The 18,085-nt window shown below is 42.3% G+C and overlaps 1 protein-coding gene across 2 annotated transcripts in view; it reads left to right on the forward strand.

The window, feature by feature from the left end:
- grin2bb (glutamate receptor, ionotropic, N-methyl D-aspartate 2B, genome duplicate b) overlaps positions 1-18,085 on the forward strand; it is a 101,950-nt gene that overhangs the window by 60,654 nt on the left and 23,211 nt on the right. For both annotated transcript variants that reach the window (XM_086032871.1, XM_086032872.1), the window contains 3 exons: positions 901-1,044; positions 2,076-2,346; positions 4,476-4,668. In XM_086032871.1, coding sequence (XP_085888997.1) covers positions 901-1,044; positions 2,076-2,346; positions 4,476-4,668 — 608 coding nt within the window. The remainder of the gene's footprint in view (positions 1-900; positions 1,045-2,075; positions 2,347-4,475; positions 4,669-18,085) is intronic.

Consider the following 18,085-nt stretch of genomic DNA (forward strand, 5'->3'; position numbering starts at 1 on the left):
GTTCATTTATTGACGCGCGTCAATGACGTGACGTCATCTGGTAGATGTTTCCATTAAAAAGAGATCGAGGAGCGTTGCCTCATATCCCCAAAATATTTCTACCTCCTCCCGACTCGCTACTCTGGTGATATGAGATGATAAAATGAGCCATTACACATACATGCGGAGCCAAGTTTACTTCTGTAAACTTGGGATGGCTCGATACCACTTTTTGTTATCCAGTGCGATAAAAACGCAAACATATTTTTTTTTTCGAGAATATGTTCTGTGCATGCCCACTAGTTGAAACACGGCATTCTGATTAATGTTGCGTTTGTGGAATACGAGTTAAGCAGCGAAATACACCCATTTTTAGCCATCTCAGGGGACGGCCATTTTGTCACTTCTGTCCGCTGAAAATGACATAAAAAACGCTCGGGGCTCAGATAAGGACCAATAATGACTCGGCTTTAGAAAACAGGTGAGCCGTGATTGGTCGTTACCTGAGCAGTTGTGATGTCGTTTTCACTCGACAGAAGCGGCAAAATGGCCGCCCCCGTAGAGGGCTAAAAACAGGTGGATTAACTTATTCCACAAATATTTATCAGAATGCCTTGTTTTAACTCGTGAGCCTGCATAGATCGTATTCTTGGGAAAAAAAAAAAAAAAGTTTGGGTTGACTTCTACTTTAAGTCGAATATGTGCCTCGGATCAATCAAGTTTTGGAAACACGACGGTGCGGCGTCCGCTTTAATATGAATAACGGCAAATACATTTTGAAATGATGACTACAAATAGGACCCTACATTTGTTTCCAAGGCGTAGAGTCACTGTGCATGTGTCATAATTATCTGTCTTCTACTTCGCCTCTCGCGCTCTTTGACTTTGCTGGCTAATTGGCTCTCTTTCTCTCGTTTCCAGGACGACAACTCCATGTTTTTCCAGTTCGGCCCGTCGATCGAGCAGCAGGCCTCGGTCATGTTGAATATCATGGAGGAGTATGACTGGTACATCTTCTCCATAGTGACCACGTATTACCCGGGCTACCAGGACTTTGTCAATAAGGTGACTAAACAGTAGTAGCACGCTAGTGCCTGTGTTGCGTACAGTATGTGCCGTGGTTATTCGAAGCATGAGGCGCAAACACAGTAGGCGGCTATGCCACCTGTCTGCTGCATTATCATCACAGCGAATACCCTGCCTTTGGAAATGAACATCAGTTCAGGACAAGTTGAGGTCAGTGAGGAATATTTTTTTTCATCGATAGAACAGTCGCTTTTGAACTAAGGGATTCACTTAGCTGTTATTATCTGTCGCTTTGAAGCACATTACAGGAGCGCTTTCACTTAATGTGTTTCCCCTCAGCTGTAGAATCTGCTGATGTGTGTAAATGCGTGTGCTATTTTTCACCGTTCCCCCCCTATTTTGTAATGTATAAATGAAATATATAAATGTTGAAGTGGTTCCTTACAAAGGCAGCCAAAGCGGAGGATTTGATCATTTGGGTTCAAACCATAATTTCAAGCTTTTAAAAAAGATAAGGTTGGCAGACTCTGATGGAAATGGGCCGCGCGCACCATTTTTCTGATTGCTGTAATGGTAAAAGCAGACACGCTGAATATTTCTTTTTCTTCTTTTTTTTTTTTTAAATGGAGCTGCTCACTGAGGCTGGAGGCTGCTTATCTCCCGGGCCGAGCAAAGACTCTTTCAAGGCGATGCTATGAGACACCGAGCAATGCGCAACACCAGCCATACACACGATTCTCGCAGAACACAAAAATAAAAATATGCACAATACAACTTCCCGCGTGGACTATTTTGACAAAGTCAGCAACCGTCCCACCGATTCGAAACTTTCAACGTTAAAGGAAAAAGCGGACCGCTATACTCTCTCTGCGACTGCGAACCGTAAGCTGCCAACAGGTCATGAGAAAATCGCTCACTTAGTTCCTCCGGCAATATTAAGTAATTTGCTGACAAAGAATTTGAGTCGTAATCAAACCATCAAAATGTATATCTCTCGTGATTCAACCCGGTGGCCAAAAGTTGTACGATCAGGAGGGCATCCAAAGTGTTCATCTCTCGTATCCGTCAAGGTCCGCAGTACCATCGACAATAGCTTTGTGGGCTGGGAGCTGGAGGAAGTCCTCCTGCTGGACATGTCAGTGGACGACGGTGACTCCAAAATCCAGAACCAACTGAAGAAACTGCAGAGTCCGGTCATCCTGCTCTACTGCACAAAGGAGGAGGCCAGCACCATCTTCGAGGTGGCTCATTCTGTGGGTCTCACCGGTTACGGCTTCACATGGATCGTGCCCTCATTGGTGGCCGGGGACGCCGACCACGTGCCCGCTGTTTTCCCTACGGGTAAGCGTACGCCCCCGATCGTGATCGCTCAACTATCGTCTTTGGACACGGATGGCTTCCGTTGCATTTTTCACTCGGGTGGCGAAGCAAATGAAAACAGCGATCACACTACCTTGTATATTTTTAGATGAGCCTCATTCAAATCATCTCCGATGGCGTTGAATCGGATACATGTAATAAAGTCAAGAAAGAATCAAGCGAAGACAACTGTGACTCTGCGATAACGTTATGGTTGGAAAAAGCGACAATGCGCTATGTACCAATTTGTCCAAACATTGAAAAGAGAATCAAAGAGGCAAGAGAAAGTTGAGTGAGGTTTTCACAGAAGTCGGGGCTTCATTAATTTACATTCCTTGTTGGCGCTCTTAACTCTGCTGCTGGCCACACTCACGGGCCTTATCTATTAATTGCACACTCCCTACATGCCTCAGCACATCTTTACTCACTATTGAAGCTTTTCCACTGGCAAAACCAGGGAGGTCAACTGGGATTCAATTAAACAGAGTTAGCTCGGACCAGCGGTAGGCAACGGGCGACCCGCGGGCCGGATGCGGCCCGTGACCACACTCTTGAGTCTTTTCTTTCTTTCTTTCTTTCTCTTTCTTTTCTTTTTTCTTTCTTTCTTTCTTTCTCTTTCTTTCTTTCTTTCTTTCTTCCTTTCGTTCTTTTGTTTTCTTTCTTTCTTTATTTCTCTTTCATTCTTTTGTTCTTTCTTTCGTTCTTTCTCACTCTCATTCTTTTTCTTTTTCTCTCTCTTTCTTCTTTCTTTCTTTTCTTTCTTTCTCTCTGTTTCCTTTTCTCTCTTTCTTTTTCTCTCTTCCAGTTTCCTTTTCTTTCTTTCTTTTTTCTTTTTTGTTTCTTTTTCTTTCTTTTTCTTTTCCTTTTTTTATTTCTGTCTTTCTTGCTTTAGTTCTCTTTCGTTCTTTCTCACTCTCGTTCTTTTTCTCTCTTTCTTCTCTCTTTTTCTTTCTTTCTCTGTATTTCTTTTTCTTGCTTTCCTTTCTTTCTTTTGTTCTTTCTCGCTCTCTCTCTTTCTTTCTCTCTGTTTCCTTTTCTCTATTTCTTTCTTTCTTTCTCTCGCTTTCCTTGTCTCTCTTTCCTTTTCTTTCTTTCTGCCCACCTTTTTTTCTTTTTCTTTCTTTCCCTCTGTTTCCTTTTTTCTCCTTCTTTTTCTCTCTTTCTTTCTTTCCTTCTTTCTTTCTTTCTTTCTTCCTTTCTTCCTTTACCAATTAATTATAATTTCCTGGACAAGTAAAACATAGACAGACAAGCAGCCATTGACAGCTGTGAAGTCAGCCCTGACAACAAGCGAGCGCCAAGTGCATCTGTTTCCGCCGAATTTGAAAGGTGGGAATAAAACGCAAACCAGCCAAGGACCATAACCCCCAAAATGCTCCGGTTTATGGGTGAGAGAAATGCATGCAGACATCAGTGCTTCCTCACGCTTGGATAGCCGAGCATAACAAAATGAGCTGAGGGCAGAACCACGGTCTCCGTGTTCACAGACTTTTTCATTCATGTGTTCCTCTTGAGGGAAACAAAGATCTACACGTATACATACATATAAGCATCTTAAAAACGTAATAACGTATTGAAGCTTTGGTTCCGCTGAGTGCAGTACACAGATTTTCATTAAATTCCTGTCGTTACACTTCTTCCTAGACTCTCGTTTAAGATTTCCAGGGACCCTTGCTGCATTGTTTGTATACGTCTGTTCCGTCTCTCCTCAAAATCAACCTGCTGCATCTGTCCAATCAGCTGTATTATAATTTAGCTGGTTGTTTTTGAGCCATTGATATGTATTTCATTCCATTTGAATGACAATTATAGTGGACCCCACCAAGCTTTGCTATTCACAAATGCACCTATTTATTTATTTTTTTCTCTGGAATCCATCCTGAGCTTTCATCTTTAAAAAAAAAAAAACTTGGCCGCTCGAAAAGTAATGGCGTAATGTTGAACAACGTGTTTCAAGTGTGTTTTGGGATCATAGTTGTAGGATATTAACAATTCAAACTATGAATATAGGCAATTATAAACGTTTTCTTTTTTGGTGGGGGCGTCAATTATTTTCACGCAAGAATCCAAGCCTCTCATTTCCTCTTCGATCATGCCCTTTCCCCACTCAGGGCTGATCTCGGTGTCATACGACGAGTGGGATTACAACATTGAAGCCCGGGTGCGGGATGCCGTCGCCGTCATTGCCACGGCGACGTCCACCATGATACTGGATCGGGGGCCTCACACCCTGATGAAATCCAGCTGCTTCGGGACCCCCGACAAGAAGAACATCAACACTGGCCACTCGAAGGAAATACTCAGGTGGGCAAGGATTTGATTAGAATGCATCGCCATCATCTCCACTTACTATGCTGCTAAAATGTGGGGATTCTTTATCTACTGAGCTGGAGCCCGGTGAAGGATCGAGCCTTTTGTGAACTGTAGTTTTTGAGTTCAAAAATCATGTTGTCTTGCACGCAGCTAGAATGTAAGTTGATCAATAACAGGGGAAATCTTAAGAATTGGAGTCCAAGTCCAGCAGAACGAAATCATGGTCGGACTTTCATTGCCTGAAGCCGACAAACAGTCGATGCAGTGCAGCGGCAACGCGCATGCGCTTCGCCAAGAGCTTGAATACACACACACACACACACACACACCCACACATGGACGCCACACCCAAGGAGAGTGTGTTAAGCAGGACAATGAAACCTTTTAACTGCAGATAGAGAAACACTTACTGAGAGACAAAAAGCATTCTTTGTTCTCCTCCCGTGAACATCCTTGTTTTGCCTTTTGGCACATTACAGAAGAGCAGGAGCACTGCTGTTCAATAATTCATCCCGGTTTAAATTCATGGCCAGTGTTTTTCGTCTTCGCGTTGAACACTCTTTCCACCTTCCACCGTCGGACATGCACATTTGTCAGCGAAGACCAAATGGAGATTCAAACCAACACATTCATGGAATTAGGTTTTAGCACGGCCTTTCCACAAGGCCGTTTTTTTTTTTTTTTTTTTAAACCAACGCATAGACTCACTGATGCCATTTTTCAGCCGGTTTGCCTTTTAAAACTTCACTGCTGTCTTTCATCCCGCGTTTCCTCATTTTGCTTGCCGCCACTGTAGTTTTGCAAATGCGGAGAAGCGCAAAAAAAAAAAAAAAAAAAAAGATCAAACTTCCAATGCCCCCAGTGCACGCATGTTGAGCTTGATGTATTATTGTAAATTTCCCCCACGTTTCCCCCCTTGTAATAACACGAGCATTGGTACACACTGTCACAGCATCCTCTCACAGCTGTACTGAGATAACAATAAACAAACATGAATATTTCAGTCCCCAAAGGGGACCGCGCGACTTGGGGTGAGCGCTCAATCATCCTTATTTGCGCGCGCGCGCGTGTGTGTGTGGATGTAAGGGAACAAACAATGCGGTTTGTCAACTGTTTGGTTTTTCTCAAGTAGACTGAATGAAGGTTTAGAATTTTGATCTCGTGTGTGTGTGTGTGTGTGGGGGGGGGGCACTATTCCACACACATTCCACACACACAATCTAATGGAGATAAAGGCGCTAGCGTTAGCTTAATCGTGCGCTTCCCGTGCGCATGCACTAAGAATGGCATTTCCAGGGTTGCGCCACACCGACCGCTCGCACACGAGCGCGTAGACACACAACCACCCCGAGAGACAAAAGCAATAATAAGGCCATATGTCTGTGCACGGTGCAGGAGGATAGCTACGGGCCAGAGTGGGCTGCATGCAGAGCGTATTAACATGCCATCCTGTCAGCGGTGATGGACGGGGATGGGAGGCCCCTGTGAGTCATGCGCTCAAATGAGTTTAGGGGGCTGCTTGACCTTATCGGGGCACACATCGCACACACACACACACACACACACACGCACTAAATACTCACGGAGCGAGCCGGTCGCACGCTCCAACATATCCTTGTTAAATACCGATACTGTGATAATAATGAAATCAAATAACCGAGAGATCTGATGTTATCTCGGGGCCGACAGAGAGATGGATGAAATAAGAAAATGTGCTCCAAGTGGTTTTTGGATGAGGCGCTAAGGGCTTTCTTTGAGAGGAAGTTTCCGGGGAATATGTTATTATTCTGGTAATTAGTTGATGCCGTGCGTGTACGTTGATGTGACTGCTGACACATTAACATCCAGATGTGATGATTCATATTTTGTCGCCGATTGGTGCGTTCGGCTTGCTTGCTTAATGCATTTACAGTGGGCCTACTTGTAGATCGATTTGCATGTTTATTTGACAACTCTTGACTACTTGAATTCACATTGGTCATTCGCACCAAACAAACACAGTTTACGAGCTTAGAAAGCGACTTTTGCCCAGGGATGCCTGAAGAAGTCATTTTTATTTTCATAAAGAGTTTCTTATGTTAAGTAAATCCAAAGGATCTTTTTTTTTTTTTTTTTCAGTGTAGGGGTTCGATCAGGAACGTGATTGCTACTTGAGGAAGTGGAGCGAAGTGTGTGGGGAAAAAAAAAAAAAACATGCCCGTAAAAAAATGAAAAGCATTTTCATGATACATAGATAGAGAGAGAGAGAGAGAGAGAGAGAGAGAGAGAGAGAGAGAGACAGACTTGCTACCATGGAAAATCTTCACCCGGCGGTGGCTGCAGTGAACATGGCAGGAAATCAAGTACGTCTTGATGAGTTTTGTACAAATAATGGTGCTCAGACAGAGGTGTATTAAATGATAAAAAAAAAAAAAAAATACCGATACTGTAATAATAATGAAATCAAATAACCGAGAGTCTATCTACTCCTTGTTTTCTAACGATTTCCTCAGATTTGTGTGTTCATTTGCTTTTGTAATAAATGAGTTCTTTATGACACCCCGTATATTCACAGAAGTAGACAGCTTGGCCGCTTTTTTTTTTTTGCCCCCACTGTCTGCGTGCACAAACTGGCTGCGAGCTTAAAGCTAAGAAGACAGTCTTCACTGCGGGCCACGAGAAGCGTGCGCCGCCTCTCTAGTGCGAGTCTCCGCTTGTGTCACCTCTTAAAGTATATCCTCCTGCGGCGGCTGCAGCATGGCAGCGTTATTGCATTCCTCAATGGCCACAATAAAAGTGGCTGTCTGATAAATCCTGCCTCTCTTTATTAGTGAGCCAGCAAGCCAAAGCATTGTGCTTTTTGGCCATGCGGAGTCCCACTGATGTATTCAGAGTCTTTTCTGACATGCAAGTAGGTCAAAGGATCAATTTGATTTTTTTTTTTTTTTTTTTTGGAACGGCTACACACTTTCAATCTCATTTTTCCCATTTTTGGGTCTCTTAGTGTTTTCCCATTTTGCATGACCAGCTAAGCGGAAAGACGATGGATGGAAGGATGGAAGTGCGGGACTCTTTATAAAGCTCCTTTTAATGATGCGGAAATCAGTAAGCCGCCGCACGTCACTTCAACCGTCCTTCCATTCTATAAATACATATCTATACATTTATTAGAGGCATGGATTATTGTGCATTTGAGTGGTGCTCATTGAAGCTTCTGGACAAATCCTCATGAGGTGCCTTCGATGCCACCAAATGAACAGATCAGTTGTTCATGTGGCCTTTACTGGTATTTCTTCACTTATTGCATGAGTGATGGATTCACGTGTGCGTTATTGCACCTTTGACTGTTTTTATAGATTTTTTTTTTTTCCCCACAACTCTGAAAGTGTATTATTATTTTGGAGCAGAGTAAGAGCCACCGGGATTTATAAGGGCTAAAGAAAACGTCTTTATTGCTTATGGAAAAAAAAAAAAATCGACATTAGCTTTTCGTTAACGAAAGTGTTTGTCTTTTCGTAAAAACATTTGTTTTACAGCAGAGTTTGACAAATTATGTACATCTTTCAAAACGTAGGTTGATAAGAACATTGGTGTGCGAGTTCAGTGAGGACATACAATATGAGTAAATGGACGCCCGTGATGAATGAATACTTACAAGTTACATCAGAATAATTCATGCAAATGCAAAATTTAGCCATCCAGGTTTGACCTACGCGCATAGTCAAGACCATTGTTTTTTTTATTATTGCCTCTATTACAGTTCATCTTCTATTCTATTCTAATGACGCCCGCGGCAGCAAGTGTGCTGTAAGGTGCAGCCAAGTCGTTGACGCGTCACGTATTTATCACTTTACACTACTTTCAGTCACCTTTCCTTGCTTCCATTTTCACACATTTGTGATGTATTGTACGGTAAAATTCAAAGCACGCACTACTTTTGCCGTCACGTACGCGCAAATGTAAGTGTCTCAAAGCATGTTTAAGTATTCTTGGTGTAGAAATGTGCTGCCAGTAGCAGCAATTAGTGGAGCCTTTTTAGGAATTTAGTCAAAGGTTTTTGCGCTTTAAAAGAGACGCAGAGTCATTTGAATTTCAGGTGATGACTTAAAATAGACGGTATGAATATTTGATGCTGGTATGCTGCGGAAGGTGCGTGTTGGCATGTTAAATCCTGGCTCAGTTTGAAATGAGCGAGGAGCCCGCGTTACACCAGTACGCCTGTTCACACCACAGGTTGCTGTTTGATGGCTGCAGCTCAACTGGGCCCCACAACCGACATGTCGCACCAGTGGACTCTTATTAAAGGCTCCCAACTGGACGTCGTGCTTTCCATCGCTAAGCAATTTATGCGGCGCATCATGAAATATTTCAGTTCTTTTCATTTCGTTTTTTCAATTTTAGCCTTGGCTGTGATAAAAGCTGATTTGATGCTCCTTGGTTAAAGTATTACAACCTGTAGTTTTTCCACACTTTGAACTCAAGTGTCGGCTGCAGCTTTAAACAACTTTTTTTTTTTAATCAGACAGTATTAGCTTTTTTTGCATATTTATTTATTTCGCATTACATTACAACCTAAGACAAAGGTAATGGCATTCAAACATTCAACACCGATACTTTTTTCCCCTCATATAGATGTATGTATGTATATATGTATATATGTATGTATATATATATATGTATATACGTATGTATATATATGTGTATATATATATAGGTATATATGTATGTATATGTATGTATATATATGTATATACGTATGTATATATATGTGTATATATATATATAGGTATATATGTATGTATATGTATGTATATATATGTATGTATATATGTATGTATATATATATATATATATATATATATATACATATATATGTATATGTATATATATATATGTATATATATATATGTATATATATATATACATATATATGTATGTATATATGTATGTATATATATATATATATATATACATATATATGTATATGTATATATATATATGTATATATATATATACATATATACGTATATACGTATATACGTATATGTATATGTATACTGTGTATATGTATATGTGTATACTGTGCCACTTCAACATCCCTGCATTGCAGCGACAGACTGTGATGCTTTTTTTTTTTAGAAGCAGTCTGCAATAAAAGGCAGGAATCAACATGAGTCACCCTGCTAAAGATATTTAAGCTGTAAGGTTGTCTCTATTCCCCTCACAGCCACGCAGTGAACAGTTGGTGGGTGAAGCGCGCGCAAACATGGCGCGTGACTGCGATTGAGCTGCGTGAGATTCTCTCAGTAGCTCCTCCCAGTTGCCTTTTTTTCCTCCTATTTCTATTTCCAGTCAAGTCAGAGGGGAACACCGACATGAGAAGGGATCAAACAGCTCATAAAAGCCTCGTCGATAGTATGGGCTCCAAACATTAAAAACAAGGCAAGCCGGCCCGTGCTGCTCTCCAACTCCCAGCATGCATCAGTAAAGGCGCTGGTTCAACAATCAATCAATCACATTTTATTTATATAGCACTTTTCATACATAAAAATGCAACTCAAAGTGCTTTAAAACATTCAAAGCAAAACATAGAATTATCTTCAATCAAAAGAAAAGATAAATTATTTAAAAGTTGTCGAAAGCCAAACTAAAAAGGTGTGTCTTGAGCTTCCTCTTAAAAATATCAACAGTCTCTGCAGACCTGACATCCTCTGGCAGGCTATTCCAAAGGTGAGGACCAAAATGGCTGAATGCAGCCTCGCCATGCATTTTGGTCCTCACCCTTGGAATAAATAAAAGGCCGGCGCCAGAGGACCTCAGGATCCGCGAGGGCTGGTATGATAAAAGCAAATCAGATAAATAAGATGGCCCAAGACCATTAACACATTTATAAACTAATAAAAGTACTTTAAAATCGATCCTGAAACACACAGGGAGCCAATGCAGCAATTTCAAAACTGGCGTAATGTGCTCCCGCCCTCTGGTTCTCGTCAGCACCCGAGCGGCTGAATTCTGCAGTAGTTGCAGTGGTGAAATGCTCTTTTTCGGGAGGCCAGAGAGCAGGGCATTACAGTAATCTAAACGACAGGAAATAAAGGCATGCATCAGCACTTCCGTGTTAGCCTGAGAGAGAAACGGGCGGACTCTGGCGATATTCTTAAGGTGATAAAAACCAATCTTGGTTACATTTTTAATATGAGGAATAAAACTGAGCTCAGAGTCAAAAATGACGCCAAGGTTCTTCACACAGTGTGAGGGATTAAAAATGTGTAGTTTTGGTAAAAGCTTCTCTCTCTGACCTTCGGGACCGATAACTAAGACCTCAGTCTTGTCCTCATTGAGCTGTAGGAAATTATCTGCCATCCATGACTTGATATCTAAAATGCAATTTAAAAGGGTATCAATGGGTCCTGTGTCATCAGGAGACACGGCAATATACAGCTGCGTGTCATCAGCATAGCTGTGAAAGCTGATGCCGTGTCCCCTGATGACATCCCCGAGGGGAAGCATATAAAGATTAAAAAGTAAGGGGCCTAAAATCGAACCTTGAGGAACCCCACATTTAATTTCATGAGTTTTAGAGGAACAAGTATCCATACTTACAAAGAAATATCGGTCTGTGAGATAGGAATAAAACCAGTCAAAAACAGTACCAGAGATGCCCACTAGATTTTTAAGTCTATTTAATAAAATTTGGTGATCTACTGTATCAAAAGCAGCGCTTAGATCCAGTAGCACCAAGACTGTGAGTTTTCTCACGTCTGCAGTGCACCTAATATCATTTAAGATCCTTAAAAGAGCAGTCTCCGTACTGTGGTTCATCCTAAAACCAGATTGATATTTCTCCAAAATATTATTTGTATTTAAAAAATGATTCAACTGGATGAAAACCAGTTTTTCTAAAATCTTACTTAAAAACGGTAAGTTGGATACGGGTCTGTAGTTATTAAAAACGCTCGGGTCAGAACCGCTCTTCTTCAGAAGGGGCTTCACCACCGCCGTTTTAAAGGCAGCTGGGAAGACGCCTGTCTGAAGAGAGCAATTGACTATATTTAAAATTTGTTCTTCAAAAAATCCATAAAATGTCTTAAAAAGAAATGTGGGAATTGGATCCAAAAGGCAGGTTGTTGGGTTTACCTGGGAGAAAACTCGAACAAGTGTCCTTGCATCAACCAGGGCAAAACTTTCCAGTGTTTCCTCATGTAAATATGATTGTCCGGGTTTATTAAAACTTGTGTTTTGACGGGCTAAAAGACTGGATCTTATGTCATCGATTTTACTTCTGAAGTGGTCTGCAAAGTCCTCACAGAGAGCATCTGTTGGTCTCTGTGGGGACTTATTAAAATCAGAACTAGTTAAAAGTTCAAAGGTGGAGAAGAGAACCCTGGGGTTGTTTTTATTGACTGTAATGAGGTTTGAGAAATAGGAAGATCTTGCCAGTTTTACTGTTTTATTGTAAGATTTCAGTTGTTCGCATAAAATTTCATAGTGTACTGTAAGTTTACTTTTTCTCCACCTCCTCTCTGCACTCCTGCATTTTCTCTTTGATATTTTGATAGCATTGTTTCTCCACGGGGGTACAGTCTTTGTTTTTGTTGTTTTAATTAAAAGTGGAGCTACTGAATCTAATGATGATTTAAGATGTAGGTTAAAATTGTCAACAATAAGATCACAGGGTGCAGGTAAAATGTCAGCAGGAGTGTTTTTTAAGATCTCGATAAAATTTGCTGCCACCTCAGAAGATAGGTAGCGTTTCTTCACTGTTCTGACCGGGACTGCTAGATGGTTAAAACTGGCGATGTTAAAATAGACACAGTAGTGGTCTGACACTGCCAAGTCAACAACAGAGGACACACCAGCAGACAAGCCATAGGTTATAACCAAATCCAGGGTGTGTCCTCTGTTGTGAGTTGGCTGCAAGACGTGCTGTTTAAAATCCAAGCAGTTTAAAAGGTTTGAAAAATCTCTGGATAGTGGGTCCGAGATGTTGTCCATGTGTATATTAAAATCGCCAGTTATTAATATTCTGTTATAACTGGAATATAAAATGGATAAGAATTCTGAAAATTCTGTAATAAAAGAAGTGGAATGATGGGGAGGTCTATAGACGGTAATGCAGAGAATAGGGGGACTGCTAAAAACAAAGGCATGGTGTTCAAACGATAAATAGCTGCTAAAAATGATCTCCTTTGATAAAAGAGTATTAATAAAAATTGATGCAGTCCCGCCTCCTCTTTTGCCATCCCTTGTAGAAAATAAAAAGTTAAAATTCGGTGGGCAAGCCTCGTTGAGAGCAACTGGAGCATCTGTACCAAGCCATGTCTCAGACAAAAGTATACCATGTAAATTATTGTCTAAAATCAGGTCGTTTATGATAAAAGTTTTGTTTAAAAGGGAGCGCACGTTCAGCACGGCCAGATTAATTATTGTGCTGGACGTGCGCTCATGGTGGTACGAATGAGCAGTATTAACATATACTAGATTACCACTGTTAAAACCACGTTGTTTGTGTGTGCAAGGGAAGCGTCTGCCGGTGATGGTTTCAATGGGAAAATTGTCCGATAGTGGTAATGATAATGAGGGCCTGCAGGGGGAGCTAGTGAGGGTGGTGGTACTGTGAGCAGCTGGTATTGGCCTGTAAGTGATGGTAGTGACATTGTCATTGCAGCGTTTATGAGTAGAAGAAGAAGTATGATTGGTAAACAAGAGTCAGCTGGGAGTGGAATTGGTTACGACATGGTGGATGTTAGCGGCTAAAATCTTGCTACCAAGAGAGTTCGGATGAACACCATCCGGCTGGTAAAAAGACGGGCGATTCCAGAATAGGTTAAAGTTGTCAATAAAAGCAAAGTCAAGGTGGCCACAAGTGCGTAGGAGCCACGTGTTCAAGCTTAAAAGGCGGCTGAAGCGCTCGGCTCCGCGAGACAATGCCGGCAAAATGCCACTCACCCAGACCGAGAGATCGCAGGTTCTTAACAAGGCAAAGAGGGCGTGAAAGTCTCTCTTCGTCTGCTCAGACTGTCGGCGTATTGTCTCGTTTGTCCCAACGTGAACGATGAGCCGGGTAATGGATGATGGCAGAGAGTCAAGAACACCCGGCAGGATGTTAACTATGTCCATGACTTTCGCTCCGGGAAAACAGCGGGTGACGCAGCCGGGATAGTGAGTACGTCTAATGGTGCTGTCGCCAATTATAACGGTGGTCGGTGGGTGACGTGAGGAGGGAACGCCAAGGGACTCACCACCGGCGGAAGATTCACGACCCCACTGTCCAGGATGGCTCCGCCGAGGCCGAGTGAAGACGGTGGATGACACCGATGAGTGTCGCCGATGATGCTGGTGATGACGACCACCCTTGTACCGGGACACCGCGTCCCGGAGCAGCCCGACGCGTGAGTGGACGGCCGTGTCACCGGCGGACCCGCCCAACATGGGGTTCCCGGCCGAGGTCGTCGCCGTGGGTGGCGGGGAATCCGAGGGAGCCCCTGGGAGCACAGCCCCAGCGTCGGACGCAGCAGTCGGTGTCTCCGACTGCTGTAGTGCAGTGATGGGAACAGGAGACTCACTCGCCAGGGCGGCGAACCGATTCCCCAGGACCAGTTGGGGGCGGTGGGGTTGCTCCCCGGCCCTCCGGCCGCGGGACACCACCTTGACCCAGGTGTCACTCTGCAACGGTGTCGAGCAGGATGGCCCCGGGCAGGCAATTGGATCCCACTTCGCCGTGTCCGAGAGGCCAGCCGCCTCAGCCGTCATTGTCGCCGACAGGATTTCACGAGCGCGCCTTCTCATGACCACCGCGGAGAGTTCGGGGAAACGGGTCGCGAAGCAAGAGATGACCGATTCCTTCTCATGGAGCTCCTCTGAGAGACGACGAATATCCCTTCTTAGGTCAGAGATTGTCTTATTTGCCTTCTCCAGCAGGCCATTGTGTTCGTCGCTGTCGTCTGAAGGCATTTTAATACACTAGCTCCAAGCTAGCCCCAAGCTAGCCCGTTTCCGTCTCACGCTAGCTGTATGCTAGTCCGCGAGATCAAGCGACCCAGAGATTAACAAAAATTTAAATAAATAAAAAATAAGATAAAAATAGTCTCCAAAAATTAAAAAGAGTAAAAACGCAACGCGCAGGTGAGGTAGATTCGAAGGCGAAAGTGCAGAAGTGCAATCGATACCATCCACGTCCAAACTCTGACGTGGCAGGAGAAACGCAAACGGAATGGCCTTGAATCCTATTGATGAGTGATTTGCGGCACCTCTCAAGGTGAATCGCAGGCATTGATCTGTCAGTGAGAGAATTCGAGAGATAGCAAGTAAACACTCCGGTTTATATACAATAAAAAACATATATGCCTCTCATCCGCTGGGATGACTGTTCCCATGGCAACACAGATGATGTTTGTGGGTGCTATGGCAACGTATTATATGGCATTATGCTGAGGTATACGAGCCCTCCCTTCTCTTGCGTTGTGATTGTGCGCATACCAAGAGCCTCGTTTAGCAAGCGTGTGTACGCACAAAAGTGTGCCTCCAGTGTGTGTACAAACATTATTACTACGCAAATAATGGGATTCATCAGTTTGGACTTGTACATGAAGACGTGCGGAAATGTACCCACTGCTCTGACCATGTGTACGCACAAAACCTTGCGGTAGAACACTCAAAGTACAGATGGAACGACTATTCAGACATCACCCAAAAGCCGAAATGAAACAACGGTTTCCCAAACGTGACAGGAGCCATACATTACTTGCACCCGCGCTGGAAAGCACCATCACACGAGGAATCCGGCTATGTCAACAGGGAATGATTTCATTCAATCAAGGCACAAATAATCTGCGTTCTACGTGGGCCGGAGGAATTAACGCGCGATGCATTCAATCTACAGAATAGCTTTGTGGGTGTGCGCCTCCAATAAGAAGCTGAGGAGGGCTGGCTGTGTGTATACAGTCGTCATGTCACGTGTCCCCATCTTGCGATATGTCCTCCTCCAGTTAATTACAGATAATTCTCGTCTGTGGGCCATGACAAGTTGTCTTTTTGGGCATTGAGTTAGATGTCAAACCATTTTTTAGCCTAGTATTTAATAATACTAATTCTAACATATTAACAATAATAATAATAATTAAAATAATGCTAATATTAATCTTAATATTTTAATAGTACTAATATTAGTATAAAATAGGACTCATATAAATATTAATAGTTTAATATGAATATTTTAGTGGTAATATTTCAATATTAACATATTAATAGTAGTATTTTAATTAGCCTTAATATATTAATTAAAATAATACTAATGTTAATATTAATATTTTAATTTTAGTTAGAATAATACCAATATTAGTATGGAAATATTAATACTAATATAAATATTAATATTTTAGGATTAGTTAAACTAATACTATTAATATAAAAATATTAGTATTAATATATTAGTATTACTTTAACTAGTATTAAAATATTAATATTTTATTAGCTAAAATAATACTAATATTCATATATGAATAGGAATATTCATATTAGTTAGAATAATACTAATATTGATATATTAATATTAAGTAATTAATTACTATATGTGTCATTTTTGACTCGTTGTCCTTATGCGTATTTGATTAATATTTTAATATTATCATATTAATAATAATATTTTCATATTTGTTGAAACTGCGTTTTTCAAACTGCGTGCCGAGATATCGTCAGGTGTGCCATGGGAAATGATCTAATTTGTGTGCCTGTGCGGTCCAGTGCCTGGCAGCGTAATCATGTCTTTACGGTGTGCCGCGGGATTTTTTTTCAATGAAATGAATGTGCCTTGACTCAAAAAAAGTTTGAAAAACACTGGCTTATTCCATCATGCGTGCACAATAGCATGCTGCAACCAGTAATTGTGTTGGCACAGCAAAGTGTGAAGCCTCCGCTCCGCCGTGTGTGCGTGCGTGAAATAGAGGTGTGTTATTAATACAGCCACAGACATCTTACTCAGAGCCACTCAGTGTTCCAGTGGGAGGTACTTGTGATTAAATCTTTGGCCCTTTGCTCATCTCTTCTTAATAGATTTATTGTCTTGTGTTTGTCTTTTCACACTTGAAGATGATGGGCTCATACATTTAGTACTCCTCGTATGCAGACGAGATATTTATTTCTCCGGTGGATTGTGTTCCGAGGCAGAACGTCTCCATGGTGACGGCGGCCCACAGTTTGCGACGAGGAAGACTGAGGGAAAGAGGCGGCGGGGGAGAGGGAAAAAGAACGATATGCGCACTTGTTGAGACACGTTTGCGAGTCCTCGCAGGAGGTTCAGGCGCTTGGCCTCTCTTTCAGTGTTCACCTTTTGCCCTCGGCTCCTCTGGCCTCCTCATCCTTGTCAGCAGGAGAGCAATCAAAAAGCTGGGACGGTCGCTTGGCAGGCAGCATCTTTTCTTTCCATGAAATCATTAAATGGAGCCATGTCCTTGAGCTATTTCTCCTTTCTTCACCCTCCGCCACTCTTCTTGACCACCATCCTGCATTGTTCCTTTATCTAACCTTCACAGAGAGCTCAGCACGTTTAACCTCCTGTCAAGTGTCAAGGTCAACATGAAAGAAGCACAAAATTGGAATTTTTTTTTTTTTTTGTCCAGAACAAACTAAATTTGAGAAGAAATGTATTATTTATGTAGTGCTAGCTGTGCGCTGTTTCGCATGTGTGACCTTTACATGAATGTTTTGTTCTGTTCTTGGCCCGGGGACCCCCGAGGGTCTACGAGCTGTAGCTCGGGGGGGGTTCACAAAATCATTGTGCCAGACCGTTTAAAGATTGCGTACCTACAAATGCAGACTGGCATAGAAAACGGATGGATGGATGGATGGATAAGTTAGAACAACAAACACTCTTAAATGAACTGCAAAAGTGAGTCATGGTGCACATACACCTCACATCCCGTGTAGTTCAACCTTCTTAATCGTCATACTGTATATACCCATCACAGTCAGTTCAAGTCAGTTCAACACTTAAAGAGGAAGTCAAGCCAACAATTTTCTTTACAATATGTTCTATGCAGCCCCACTAGTCTAAAGTCGGTATTCGGATTAATATTGCGTTTGTGGAATATGAATTAAGCAGCAAAATCCACCCGTTTTTAGCCATCTCAGGGGGCGGCCATTTTGTCACTTCTGTCGACTGAAAATGACATCAGAACTGCTCAGGGCTCAGGTAACAACCAATCAGGGCTCAGCTTCAGAAAACAGGTGAGCCGCGATTGGTTGTTACCTGAGCCCTGAGCAACTGTGATGTCATTTTCACCCGACGGCAAATGACAAAATGGCCGTCCCCTGAGATGGATAAAAACTGCTTATAATCAGAATGCCGTGTTCAGACTAGCGGGTGCGCATACAACATATTGTTGTCAAGAACATTTTTGGGTTGACTTCCGCTTTAAACAAAACAAAACTC

Source organism: Filicampus tigris, chromosome 6, assembly GCF_054856515.1.
Source record: "Filicampus tigris isolate MCC_2025a chromosome 6, RoL_Ftig_1.0, whole genome shotgun sequence".
Taxonomy (NCBI): Eukaryota; Metazoa; Chordata; class Actinopteri; order Syngnathiformes; family Syngnathidae; genus Filicampus; species Filicampus tigris.